Source organism: Acipenser ruthenus, chromosome 23 (genome assembly GCF_902713425.1).
Source record: "Acipenser ruthenus chromosome 23, fAciRut3.2 maternal haplotype, whole genome shotgun sequence".
Taxonomy (NCBI): domain Eukaryota; kingdom Metazoa; phylum Chordata; class Actinopteri; order Acipenseriformes; family Acipenseridae; genus Acipenser; species Acipenser ruthenus.
In genome coordinates, this window is record NC_081211.1 from 3,278,315 (window position 1) to 3,293,843 (window position 15,529).

Below are 15,529 nucleotides of genomic sequence, written 5' to 3' on the forward strand. Positions count from 1 at the left end.
ATGTTCTTTCTATATGACCTTTAAGCACATGTTTGTGGCATATGTGCGTTATTATTAATCACTGAAAGAGCCTTTGTAGTGCTTTCAGACACCGATCACAGTAAAGAAAAGGCATTTTTGTATTAAGACAGATGACTGCAGAACATAGTTGTTAAAATGCATTACTGGTTGTTCTTCAGAAGCCTTGATCAACTGAGACTTACACATTACTTGCACCGCTGCAAAGGTGACAAGCCCTAGATTGTGACTGACAGGAAAATTTGGCACAAAAATGAAAGCTTAAAAGGTATAATCAAACATAACAGATGTTGATTGCACTCTACTGTACTTAAAATCTTTACTTTTCTCCCGATGGTGGGAGTTTGTATCACATTGGCATAAGGCCCAGGATATAATGAACTATTTTTGGTGTAAAAACCTTTTTACTTCCAAGTGTGCCAAAATGACCATTACATTAGAGTCAAATCTGCTTATAATATTATAAAGAGGGAATCTACAAGTGGTCTTCTAGAGCAGTGGTCTTTATATACAGGTAGCAAATATAAGTGGTGGGATTTTATATTGGTCTCTCAACCTGAATTGAGAATGCTTAACTAACCAATTTTCACTGAGGAAAATGCTACCACAAGTGGAGAAAGGAAGTCGTGGAAATGCGTGCTTGTTCATCAGAACAGGGCTTTGGGCATTAAACATATTTTTATATGGAGCAAACATTTAGTTAATCTGTCCCAAAATATCATGCAGACCCAGTTTCCAGCACAGATACTGTATAAGAAAGAGCTTTGCAACAAAAAGTAGTAAACATGATTCTTTTTAGAAGTAACTGATGAAACTGATGGTTTCACAGACCCTAATTAGAAGTAACCATGGACTACATTACCTAAGATAACATTTGCGAGTCCCAGATTCCTGTAAATGTGGTCTGAGATACTTGTCCAATTTTTGACAAATTTTAAACAAGGTGACAAATGAAAACATATTAAGAAAATGTCCATGACACTTTGGAACACTAATGAATTCAGTTTATCTATGTATGCATTATTATTATTATTATTATTATTATTATTATTATTATTATTATTATTATTATTATTATTATTATATCCTGCTCTTTCATAGTTTTACAGCAGCTCTTATCTCACTAAAGCTCTGTAAAGATTAAATCCTTGATGACATTTCATCTTTTCTCATCACATTTCTGTTGATTCTGATCAAGTGTCTTCCCTCACTAAATGCCACTCAGGCTATTACACCTCTCCTCCAAGACCTGCTTTCCAAAGGATGGGGTGAGGGAGGGTATCTAAGGCCATTTCATAAATGCCAATATTAAGTGCTTGCTGCTCGCAGTGCAGGTCAATATTGCAATGTAATCAATCTGAAAATAATCTGTATTGTGATGAGGGAAGATGGTCATATTGCACTTCAATGAATATTTAATGTTATTCTGTACTATACATAAAAGTTTCTTTGTCTTAAAAACACATTTCTAGCATTTCTGTTTTGTCTGAAACTAAAAGTTTCTGATTTTAAAAGGGACGAGGCCTACTTGTCTCAGTAGGAGGTCAAATCTTAAATGCACTCGATCCAGACTAGGAGACTCCATACTGCAGGCCATAACATCATTGAAAAGTTATCATTTGGACAAGGAACAGATATTTTCTCTATGAATCTTCCCCTTGGCTCTTTCCTATTAAAATACTATGTGGTATCACAGTTATATAGATGGAAATTGAGAAAAAAATTGGAACATGTAATTTTGAAAAATATAATTTAAATGTGAAATGACTGTACAGCAGTTATGGTGACAATACTATAGACATAGTCTCTCCCTTTGTAGGCTTAACCCTTTAAGGTACAAGGGACATATGTGTCCCACAAAAAGAAATAATGCAAACGTTCTTATTTTTGCAATGTGGTGCACGAAACAGGTTTTAAAATGTACTGTCAGGCTGGATCTGGATATCCAAATTGCCATTTTCCTTCTGATACATAAGTCACTCTCAAATGTATTTTAAGAAGAAACCGTTTGAACAACCACTCAATTCCTTGTGTACCTTAAGCGGTTAACCATGGTTTATTCCATTTCTCAGTTTCCTTGCATTTGAATTACAAGCAGTACTCACATGGTCTATTAGTTCTTTCACCATGCCATTCCACTGTCCCTTCTCATCCTGCGCTCCGTATTTTCCATCAGGCACCAGTCGAATCTCGTACATAAATCCGAGGATATGTGCCAGTTCTTTCAGAAGGTCAATACAAAACCCCTCAAATTGGTCATTACCAGAAAGTGCCTTGTCAGACTTCTTAAACATGACATATGGTTCCTCCTGCAAACACAGAGCACACCAAATATAAACCACTGGTAAGGTCAGTTTTTCAATTTGTTTTAAACACAAAACAAATTACAGTTGAGTGATCTTCTCTGATAACTCTGTTAAGCATTTAAAGGACTGCACTGAAAAACAAGTTTACGACTGTGGAGTGTTTAAATAAATAAAAATGTGTTTCCTCAGTGAAGAGGTTGATCAACCTTCACAAAGATCTGCTTGTATTTGCACAGATAATCATAGACATCAAGACTGGAATGAAGATTATGTGTGCTTGTTTTAAGTAAGAAATAAATGCAGTATGACTGAATAATGGTATTTGTATACAAACAAACTGAAAACCTTATTCTACAGTCTGCTAAGGTGGATATGGGCTTGGGATGGAGGGTGTTACATGTGGTCTTCCAACAACTGGATGATGAAAGGCTAAAAATATAAAAAAAAGTTTCAGAACCCTGAAGTTTTATAATAAAAGTAACATTAATTTGTGCGTAATTGTTTTGAGCTTGGATTGTGAGTGTGTAAGATGTTTCTGCCTGTGCTCATATCTGAAATGTGGTGTTGAACTATCCAAAGCCTAGTCTCCCTAACTCTGCAGGAGTGCAAAGCCTTAATGCAATATAAGGCCAATGCAGCGTTCCCTGTGGGTCCCCAGCCAAGACTGGCAATGTGGCCCATGCAGGATTAGCGGCTGTGCTTGTACTAGGTGAGCCCCTTGGGACCCAATGAAAAGACACGACCACAAACACGTGTAACAGTATTATCTCCAGCCCATATTTAATGGAAGCCATGCTCTTAATTTGATTTTTTTGTAGAAGACAGCCTTATGCACTGTATTTTATCCTTTGGTCAGCAACACTTCCTTGGGGACACTTCATATCACAGCAGGGTACTTATTCATGGACTGTTACTCCACTTTGAAATGGTCAGGCATACAATTCATAAACACTGCGCTTGCTAATCAATTTCCTAGCCAAGGTGCCCTCAATGTTATAACTTCACAGCTCATGTATTGCTTTGGGGATGCAGCTGTGCGTGTTAGAGGATGGAGTGAGGGGTTGAAATAATATTTCCGAATCTTCTGTTTTATACATTTCTCTACTTGAGAACACTCATTGTTTAATACTGTGATACATACAGCATGAATATATACATACGTAAGCACACTCATACATGCATTCAGTACTCTATTGTCATACATCTCAATAGTTCCAGAACTGAATCCCCTTTTTATGACCATGAGCAAAGCAACAGCTCCTCTCTATCATTACTTAATTTCCATATTTGGCACACATAATGTCAAACTTAACACATGGTTTTCCTCCACACTCACTGTTTCCCTCATTTTAATCATAGGTTGAACACCTACTTGGCATTCTAGATGAGATCTCTCATCGACAAGCACCTTTCACTGCACTTTCAAAAGTGATTCAGCCTGTTGGCTGGCAAGGGCACAGGCTTTCTGACAAAGCATATAATATGCATTAAAGCTCATGATTTTTCACTTTGGTTACTGTTGCAAAACTGGCTACATAAACTATCTGGCACAGAAGTTGTCGCTCATAGCAATTTCCTAAGCTTCAGCAGTCCATAACCATGGTCTATACATTTCACTTCTCCTTCTTATTCATCAGTTGATTATTGCAATGTGAAAATGCCTGACTTCATTTATCCAGAGCATATTTCATAAACAAACTTAAAGATGAAACAATTGTATGTGTTTCCACTCTGCATTAATATCCCTAATCCGATAGATAGATAGATAGATAGATAGATAGATAGATAGATAGATAGATAGATATAGATAGAATGTTAGTATCTGTTTAGAGATTTTTTTTTAATTAATCAAGGATACATTCAATTTTGCTCTAGTTGTAACTGACTGCAAAGACTGCAAGGCAGCATAGGTGAAAAAAAAACTAATCATACTCATCCACTTAAATACAGTTACATCCACTGAAGTGAAGACAATTAATGCATGATGGAAAGTGCACTAAATACCTTCATGTGTCTTTGGAATGTGAGTAGTTATAACAATAAAACTGTCATGCTTTGTCTTATTTATAGGGTGTGGAAAGTCTTCTGATGCAGTTACATTTAACTCATTAAAACCTCTACATTAGTTAGGCTCTGGCTCTGTTTAGCAGTTTAAACACTTTGTTGCTGCTTTAGGTTGAGTATCCCCAGTAAAGGACAGTGAAGCTTGGAGCGGAAAAACCAGATTTGTTATTGTTTAATACATTGTAGTAAGTATGGCTATTATTATTATTATTATTATTATTATTATTATTATTATTATTATTATTATTAGGCTATGCAAGTTAAACTATCCAATATGTGATAATAATAATAATAATAATAATAATAATAATAATAATAATAATAATAATGCTTAATGTGGGGAAACACTATCATCTTAATATTTTTTTTTTTTTTGTTTGCTGTTTTTTTTTTATTGTAACATTGTTGCATTCCTCTCAGAAAAAAATAAATAAATAAATAAGTAAATAAATAAAAAACATGAGGGCAACCATTGAACCCCTACTTTGCTAGATAATTACATTTGAACTGCTGACACTTACACTGTGGTTGTTCCTTTAATAGTTGCTCATTCTTCTGTAAACCAGCTCTGAATAAGTCCTGATTATACCCTTTCCATTACATCACCGGATAATGATTATACTCTTGTTTTCTTCACCATATGATTATACCTCGTTTGGTATAAGGTTATTCCTACTGTCACCAATCAATGCCAGGTGTACATAGCATGCCCCTGCCCTCACAGACAACCAGATAATATCTTCCAAATACACAACCTTGAAGGAGGAAACATCATTGTGACTGAAGAAAAGACTTAACACTAAAAAGACAGTACAACAAATAGACTGCTGAAACAAATCTCCTCAGAAATGATGCCAGTGTAACGGGCAGTGTTGTGTGATGCACTGCCATTGTGGATTCTGTCCTGTCCCCTGACGGTGAGATGAGATGAGGCTAAAAGCTCTAAAACCACGGATGCAGAAGAGCCTGGCTCTTTTACACTGCGGTTAAGACGCTGGCTTGTATCTTAACTGTACAGTAGTCTCTGGTTAAGAGAACTGGGTAAGAGTACTCTGTTGCACCAGTTTAGGTATGTTGGAAAAGTAATATGCATGCATGTTGTCAATTCATCTGGAACCAAATGCCCTAGGAATAAATTAACTTAATCGTAACCCTACATTCACTATCAGATTTCAAAACCGCTATTTAGTCATTCAATGGTTATATTAATGTGACACTTATCAAAAAAGCGAAAAAGCTATAAAGTTTGAACTAAAGTCCTCATGATTTTTTAAACAGCAGTGGGAATGTAGTTTTATTTTAATAATGTAACATTTCACACTCGTATCCATAGAGTGCAGATTATATTTGGATGAAATACTGTACAATACATGTTAGGTAAAAATAATATTTCACACACACAATGGTATATAAAAAGACTGTAGGTTGATCGAAGAGAGAACTCAGATATGGAGGAAGATAGCTAACTCACTTAAGCTCACCAAGTCAAAGATAAACAAACATTTATGTGATTTAAATATTGTAATGAATCTGTCTTTTTTAAAAAAAAAGAGACTACATGTTCAACCTGATTAGCATTTACTAGAAGCTTGTGTTTTCCATATGCTTATATCTACAAAGATATTACTCAATCATCTGTTTGCAACCACAGGATATGTTCACAGTTCTATACTCAGATGTATTTCAGAATATGGACCAGATCATGCTGTCATTTATTATTTTGTAGTTGACTACAGAATGTATTTAGAGTTACAGCACTACCGATCGCAGGATGTATTTCTGGGAATTTGCAGTCTTTCAATGAAGTGTTATTTTAGTCTAGTTTTGAGTTATTTAAACACAGAAATTACAGGTAGAACGTCTAGTTAAAAAAAAAAGCTAAACGGAAAGCAAAAACACCAGTAATAGAGATTTAAAACATTTGCTGGTTTATAAGCACCAAAAAAAAGCCTGATAATCACATGGTAGTCGAACCCCAGGGTTCTACTGCTTAACTACTAAACTCCTCATGAGATTCTGCTGCATCTAAACATTCCAAATAGATGAAACGTCTACCCAATTTGAAAAGCCAGTTTCAGGCAGCTCATTTCTGTTCTTTTAGACCTATATACAGGTTAATTGAAGCAATATACCATCACTAGCACACTGTTTTGAGCCATTCAACCACAGCACAAAAGGCTCCCGTCATTTGGTAATAATGGCTTTCAGATTTGTAAACAACCTCCCCCGTGTTTAAAAATCTATACGCCACAGCAGAATACAGAAATCACCTTATTAACACACCACAATAGCATAACACCCAGCAGAAACCCCTAATGAGACATTAGTCAAAGTATATCACAGATGTAATGCTTTCATTTATTTTAGCAATTAAAACTTTGTTCAATACCAAACACTGTGTCTGAAAAGGCCAAGAATTCAATAAAAGGCCGCCCCTGTAGATTAATTTAGCAATATCAGGCTGAGAGAAAAAGTATATGAGAAGTGTTTTAAAATGTTAGTTAAAAAGATGTGACAAAATCTCTTATTAATATTACATTACTAACATATTTTGTGTTCTTGCACAAAAATCTAAAATGGAAAGTTATCTGCTGTTTTTTTTTTTTTTTATTTTTTTATTAATTGACCTAAAGATATTTTTTGTGCTTTTGTAGATATTTGTAATTTGTAGAAAACATATAATATTAATACTGATATACATCTTACGGACTGTCTCAGCCAATCAGGTTCCAAGTAGAGTGGTTACTATCATGCAGCAGATGCCCTCTAAAAGCTAACAGGACTTTGGCTTCTTGAAACTTTAAACAGCAACATCAATCTCAAGCAGTCTAATCAACTCTGACCTTAAAACATAGTTAAGAAAAGTCCTTATGCACAAAAACATTTGGCAATTTAATAATAGCATTTATATTCTCTGCAACAACCTTCAGATAATTGACCTTGTCTTTTGTTAGGTGCCCTCTCCTTTGACTGTCACAGCAGTGGATTATCCTGCAGGGAGTGATCACTGTGATGGACATTAATGTCTAAACAGAACCTCAGTAATATACAATATATATTCACTTTGAAATGTTTCTCAAAATTCCTTTTAAGTACCTCTGTCTTAGTAGCAAGTGTTTTAAGGTTAAGAACGTATGGGGGGGGGGGGGGGGGGGGTATACAATTTCATTTGTAGAACAGCTTTCATCTTGGCTTTGTTAAGAAGCAGACAGAAAAGTGACCCACCAGAATTGTAGTAATAACAAGAGATCGGTTAGAAAGAGAGTCGGTGATATTCATCCCTTTCCCCCTTGAAACCTCCGTAACATTCAGGCCGTCTGTGGGATTCCACGTTCCAATCTGTAAAGGAAATGAAAAGCAGTTGCGTTACACCCACTGTATCTCTTAACAAGCCTGCGCAGGGATTCAAAAGGAAATTGCTGTTTGATTTTGATTGCGCCTGGTCCTAGTTGGGTAGATAAAGATCTAATAATGCATAAACCCCTGCTGAAAACTGATTTTCTGCTTGTGAAAAAGGCTATAGTAAGCAATCAAGGAAACTGCCTTGCCTAGATTAGTGATCTGCATGGCAGACATCGTCCATTTAAATTGCAATCATGTCTCTGGTCTCAGGGTATAGAAACAGACTCAGCCCATAGCATTAGAACATTCAACTGGTGCAGATGATTGGCTATAATCATGCTTGGCAGAGCTTGATTTTTTTTTTTAAGCAAACGCAAGCAGGTCAATGGCAATGCTATAAAAAAATTGTTCTTCAGCCCCTATCTTAGATGCTAAGTAACCTTTTGCTATTCCAAAATACAACCTTAAAGTAATTGTACCCACAAACCGCTCTCTATCAGAAACATAAGGTAATTCAAAGGAGTCTGCGGCAACAGAATTTAGTGCTGAAGCTGGAAACGTTCCCACAGTTCCTGTTAGACATGAGCTAAAAAAAAAATCTTGTTTTATCGAGTGTAATTTGTGATATAGCTCCACCAGTAAATCGAATACCTAATCAAGTGTCAGCCAGCCCCAGGCACCTAGAGAACATATCATAATGTATTTTGGGTTGTCTATGGTTACCCAAACAAAGAAGCATGCTCAGTACCGTATTTATACAGCTTGCATCTTGCTTATTTCATCAAATATTTTTTTCAGGCATCAACAACAACACCTCAAAACATACATTGAATTAATGGCAATCTTGTTTTTTTTTTTTCAAATAAATATTACTTTTTGGGTTTTTAATCTTTAGTTCGGATTACTGGTTTTAGACTTTTTGTATCCCAGCAGTCTGCCCGAATCACATTTCAAGGTCATATTTAGTAAATTCATTAATGATCATTCTTTGAATAGTATTTATAATATGCTTTTAAAGTGCCATTTTGGCATTAGCTGCACTAATGTAATCCCTGAGATTCATGTTTTCTAATAAACACTTGCTGCCCTTAGTTTCTGCACCCCCTCCAGTCTCCTAAAGTATCACTCACTCTTTCAAGATAACAGCAAGACAAAACGCAAGCTCAATTGTAGGCACTCAGAACTGCATTGAATTCTGAATGGCTTCTCACAAATTACATTGTTACAGTTAATCTCGGAAAGACCAGAGAAAACGGCTGAATAGAGGCAAACACAACACAGGCTTTACACAATTACCTTTGGGCGAAGCTCTGCATTTAAATGCTTCCCTAACAGTTGGTGGAATAGTCTTGTGGCTGTATGTAAAAATGTTCAAAAAAGATAAAATGTGGACTAAATCACCCTGCATCCCAAAAGCAAAAATCCATATTCATGCACTAAATATTTACAGAGAAGCACTCTACACTGTGTTAGTTTTGAAGCAGCAGTTTTTTTTCTATACATTGATTGTGTAATAGCAATGCCTTCGTAGCCGTGTTTAATGTTTATTGTTTTTCATTGTTTTACAGGAATGCTCTTGTTTTATGTCTGTGATCATTAAAATCACAATTACATGTATTTCCATATAGTCGTGTTGCTTAAGACTGAAACTCATACTAACCTATGCACTCTAATAGAATGCATTATATACATGGGAATGGCATCTGTATTAGTTGCTCTATGACTTGCATACTATTTTGAATTTGTATAATTATATTTCTTTTCTATACTTCATTTTGTACTAAATTTTCTTTACATGTTGTTAATTATAGGCCCCTTTGACAAAAGTTCTATCATTTAAAGTCTGTATCTATTAATTCCCTAACGTGCTACTGTTCCAGCACATGCGATTTCCTTAATGAAGTTGTGAATACAGTTGCTATACTGTATATTAGTACGCATATTGTCAGCTACTATGTATTATATTTGTCTAAAAGTAAAGACACAAATATAATATATTCCTGGAAATAGTTTTTGCTGCTGCAGGTTCCCTAGAGAAACATGTTTATACATATTCCTGTAACATACACAAAAAATAGGCTAACCCTAGGCACTCAAGTGTAATTTTAAGACAGATATATTTTGCAGGACACCGTAATGCCTAGCTTTCAGAAAGCTGCAAAATAATACGGTCCTCAGTACATATAAACATTGTGAAACCAAAGGATAGGGGTCTGTAGAAACTAGCCTCAAATATGTCTTAATCTCCCTCTCTCAGCATCCACGTTCCTGTTATATCAATTCAATTAACCCAATTGGTGAAATGTGATTATCCCAAGTGGTCTATTTTGAAAGGTAATTGTATTCTTTCATGAAGGAGCGTTCCAACTTTTAATGATGTTACCACTTGTATCAAGCGATTCCTCTATTTTACATTTATCAGCATTTCATAATGACTGAAACTAATGCTAACATTCACTTTGTTGGATTACTTTAGGAGCACTCAGGCTTCAAACAGTATTTTGTTTTCAAACTAAACTCATTCCACTCCAAGGCAAACTAGTCTTCAGTCTTTCCTCTGGCAGTGGTGCTTAGTAGTGGACAGCAATGCATTCATTAATACCATTATGATTTTACTGAATCATGACATGCTTCTCACAGTCTGAAATGTTTATGAAACAAACAAATAGTCTGCTGAGTGACAACAACATGGCACAACACCCTGACTATAAATCATTATAAGTGATGGTAATTGGTCAGAGCCTCGCCAATGTCTCTACTGTACTACAGCGGTTTAAAGAACAGATAGGATCTATCTGACAGTTTTGGTCCTGAGGAAGCTGTTGAATGATTCAGAAGAGAAGGCTGAACAACACTTCTTCTGAGTTCATACAGCAGCTTTGGTTTATAGTTCACTAACGTGTTTCCAGCCTACCCTGGCCTGGAAAATTAACCCAGTACAGTATGTATCTTATTAATGCATTACTGTATATTTATTTAGTTATTTATTTTATAAAATAAAAATAAAAATAAATTACTGATTTTTTTTTTCTTCCAATAAGTCTGTGCTACGAGATTCAAAGTGCCACATCATTAGATGGCTTCTATTTCTATAAAGACTCTTTTGCTGATCTAGCCTATGCTACATATATCTATGACTAGCTAGGCTAAATAAAGGCAGCTCCTGAATTCAGGGGAAATAAACACAGACAAATCTTATGTAAAGCCTGCAACTGGGGCTGCATAATCAGGATCTACTAATATGACTCAATCGGAGGGTTTTTAATAAACAGGACTCCGCTATGACAACACTCAAGAAGACCACACTACATAGGCTAAACCTGCTGTATTTTTTGTCACCATCATTATTTCTAGTTTGCACTAGTGTGCCATTTTTGCATAATTCCAAAAAGGCAAACATATTCAATAGATTTACAAAGGGCGTCTTCATTTCTGCATTTTTTCTCAATTAAAGCCACTCGATGAACATACTTGTAAATAATTAAGCCCCTCATTATTATAAAAAGCATTTAAATCCTGACCTAGGAATGTCATTAACAAAGCATGCAATTAACACTGAAGTACTTTAATCTCATTTGTTTTATGACTCGCTATGGCTGTGTTTCAAGCAGTCCATTACATTTCTTGTTGGGAACTAAATGATATTAGCAAATATGGATTTCGAACACAAAACAAGCAGCACAAAACCAGACACCCGGGTACGCTAACATTTGTCAGGGAACTGATTATTTGTATTTATCTACGGGAAATAACCTTAAGATGCAACCGATTACACATAAAAAAATATCTTACTTTTCTATATTTCTGAATTCGGTGCTAATGAACAGTGAGACTGCAGTCAGTCTTACAGGAATTGTATTTCAGTACAACATTAAAGATTATTGTGGGGTACAGCAACACTGCTAGCAAAGTAGCTGGAAACTAATGGAGTATATTACTTTCACCCAAAACAGCCTGGTTTTAACTACAGTATATGGATGGTCCCTACAAACGCAGGGCATGTGAACAGTGGGCAATGGTTTCATTACAGTAGATGAATACAAGTCCAGTCAGAAAACTCATGTGATTGAAGAACAACATTAACTTAGACAAAGCCAAAAAACAAAAAAAAAAACAGATGGAGGCTGGGAGGCAAACCCTGATGCAACAGGGACGAATGGATTGAGGTAAGATGTAAAACCCTTTGTAGCTGATCACTGGACATGTTGTTTATCCCGTGATGAATATTCTGGGTATTGGAAGCACCTAATATGCTTGATGTTTATTTTAATCTAGTTTAAAAGTCAGTTCTCTGCCTGTACCTTCGCTATGCTGAATTCCTGACATGGCAATTTGCATGGGGTTTCTAATTTTCTTATCTAAAGAAACGGTATACCTTTTCCAGCCCATCTTCCTTCAGACTGATGATATCCAAATCAAACTCTGTCCGCAGCCCACTGGTCTTGTTGAAAACCATCCGCCCAGTTAATCCTTCCCATTGGGCCTGGAAAGGGACACAACAAGATGGAAGTTACTAGACATCCTTACTCATCGCTCAGCACCACATTTAATTTTAATTACATTTTACATTGAAACGTTCTCCCACTGGACCATGATTAATTAACAATCACCTCCATCATTGTTCATTGTGAAGCCTTCGCTTGATTTCTCATGAACTCTATTATAACCCTGTGTCCTGATTTACTGATAAACCTCGCGGGCTGAACATATATCTTGTTTCAAGGTTTAATAGGGTTGTCTGTTACATTTGTGCTAAAGAAAACAATGCTGTGCTCATTTTACAGTGTCCCTTTATTCTGTTCTGTTCAATTAATCAGATGTGTTCACGCTCCTACAGACCTACTGTGATGAATAGGCTTGAATAGGCTGCTTTAATTCAAATTCTGAAGCCTCTGATTCATTCTTGAGCCCGATCTTGAGCTTCTTCAAGACACTGGCTAATATTTTGTCTCTCCCCAATACTAAGATATTTCACTACCACATGTACACAGGACTCAAATGTCAATAAACATGTTAAATTGACATGCTGTATTGCTAGACATGGTGTTTTATTTTCTATCATACTTATTTTAAAGCACAACATATTGGTCACAGACAGCATAATGGCTTTATTCTTATGAATTTATTTTATCTAAAGAATTTTAGCACAGTGCCACCCACGGCTGAATAATGGAATTTAGGATTATTATACAGATTAGATACGATATGAGACGATATGATACGATACACGGCACTGGCTAAATGCTGGAAAACATTTCAGTTCAAAGTAATTTGAAAAAACAATTTGTATTTGAAACATAAAAAAAAAAGCTTTTAAATGACCTACACAGTGTTCGTAAGCAGAAATTCGGGAATAATTGATATCTGTCAAGTTTCTAAGTGAGAACATGACCCAACTTGATTTACTCACACTATTTTCTTATTTCCAATTATTCCTTTCCAATGTTAATGACAAATTAAGGTCGATACATACACTGCACAAGTTAGCATTATTTGATTTAAAAAAAAAAAAAAAAACACACAAGAAAGTGAGGCGATAAAGCTTCTTTTTTGAAATACCTCTTTGATAAAATTCATAAAGCGTCCACCGAACCTCCAGGGTTTGTGCCGGTGACACTGCAAAGAGTTGACGGTCATCTGAGGGGCTCTCTGATAGGAAACCGACACAATATGAACAGCATCATACGTCAGAGCAGCATCTGTCTGAAATAAAGGGGAACATTATTTCAGCTGATAAAAGTCCTGCTGACTAAAGAAATAATGGTCCCTATTCACAAAGAGGTAACCGGTGACTTATTTAAAGTGGGTTTCTGCTACCAACTAATTGCTTTCTAGTCATTCTTTATAATGGCCAATATTACTGGGGAATGTCTGCGATATCTGGAGATTTCAGTTCATTGCAAAATTGGTATAAACATGTTAAGATGCTTGAGGTTTCTGAAAGTTTGTCAGTAACTATACTGCTTAATGGTTGGTTTCATAGACCTTGATTAGCAGTAATCCTGGACTATCTAATGTTACTTTAGGTAAGGTAGTCCAAGATTAGGGCTAATTAGGTTATTTTTGTTCTTTTGTGGATAATTTAAAAGCGTTAACTTTGCTCTATAATGAAGGAATAACTCTCTTTAATTTTGTTGAAACTAAGTATAACTTGCATGACGTGTTCTGATTATATTATTTCCATATATCCCCATTGGCTATATCTGTATGCCATCCCTGTACAGTACAAATATTATTTTTAATTTAATATCTGTGCACACTCTATACTATCTATGGAAGGATCATTTCCAAGATAATCATTGCCGTCCAAAATCACATTGAATCCTGGCTGAAAGAAAACGCTACTGGAAATTGTATTCTTAAATGTCGTAAGAAAACACTGATCATACCGTCATAATGCCATCTAGAAGGCCTGATTCAGGCTTCGGTGCCGCTTGAAGGCGCTCCATAGACCATTTTTCCACCACCGAGGCTACATGGGGATTTTCTGTATTCAAAATCCGGAATCCGGTCATATTAACTCCACAGTAACGATATGGCTCCAAGTCAAGTGCATAAAGGTCCTTTTGAAAAAAAAAGATCTAATTTAACATACAAGAATTGCTTTTTATTGTAGCTGTAAGAAAAGCCCTAGACTGCTTTGTGTTGCCGCAGAAAAGAAATGGGATTAGCTTCAGAGAGGATAAGGCATTTCACAGATTCCGTGTATGAAAACACAACATCAATCTTTCCTACAACTTTCACTGGAGGATTTAACCTTGCATATGTAAGCACATGCATATAAAACAGTGGGAACTCAACAACTATGTTATAAGGATAATGATAAAGGTTTTACAGCTTTATAACACATATAATAATAATCAAATTGTTTTTATAATGAATTTATCAATAAAAGTGGATGTTGTCATGGCTTGAAAAAGCTAAGGATTATATGCAGGGAACTGTAGTCAGCCTTGCAAATTTGGCTCAGGAAACCTCACAGCCAGAAAGAACAAATAGATGCATTTCACCTACCAGAACAAAAGCGCCTATTGAAGACGGCTTCTTATTTTAATTGCCTAAATCTGTAACGGTTTTTGGTCAAAATACATAAGACTCCCTGGTTTTTAATAGCAATTTAGACAGGGTTTAAAACCCCCAGCACTAGTAACTATCAAGACAATGTCATACTTAACCACTACCCAATCCACTCGGGATGTTCCTTCAAGTACTACAAGCCCATAAATGTAATGAAACAGCCAGCAATGCAGAGACAAGTCTGTAACAACCCCAGGGATCATAACAAGTGTTTTCAGCTAGTTTATATCATATTGCTAAAAGGCTAAAACACAGGTTCTGTTACATGCTTGTGCTGCATAGATTATTAGTGCTGCTGTGGGATTTTTTTTAAGGACATAAACAAGTTAATAATGCATTAGTAATATATGTTACCTCATTATAAGGCAACCTTATAGCACAAAACTTGTTATAAGGTTGTATGGTCATGGATCCCCATTCTCCCATAATGCCATACAATGCATCAAATTGTACCACTTTAAAAACAGTTTATACTGTAATTAACATTCGTACATCAAATTAGCAGAACCCGTAAATCTTAACATGAATACAATACATCTATTAAACCATGTTAAAATATCAGACAAATATGTTACGATTTTAATTCATACGTTACCAAAGTTGTAAAGATGTAGTGGTAGTACTCTGTCATCATCCCCATTGCCAAGGCCTTTAGGGAGGTAAAAAGATGATAAAGAAACACATTCAAACATGAAAGCAATAATTGGAATGGTGAATGTCAT

General features: G+C 35.7%; 1 protein-coding gene across 1 annotated transcript in view; it reads right to left on the minus strand.

Annotated features, from left to right (window-relative positions):
• Positions 1–15,529, minus strand: part of LOC117964609 (glutamate receptor ionotropic, kainate 3) — a 75,692-nt gene that overhangs the window by 20,775 nt on the left and 39,388 nt on the right. The window contains exons 5-10 of the mRNA XM_058997480.1: positions 15,403–15,456; positions 14,120–14,293; positions 13,290–13,433; positions 12,106–12,213; positions 7,614–7,727; positions 2,124–2,327 (exon numbers count right to left, since the gene is read on the minus strand). Coding sequence (XP_058853463.1) covers positions 2,124–2,327; positions 7,614–7,727; positions 12,106–12,213; positions 13,290–13,433; positions 14,120–14,293; positions 15,403–15,456 — 798 coding nt within the window. The remainder of the gene's footprint in view (positions 1–2,123; positions 2,328–7,613; positions 7,728–12,105; positions 12,214–13,289; positions 13,434–14,119; positions 14,294–15,402; positions 15,457–15,529) is intronic.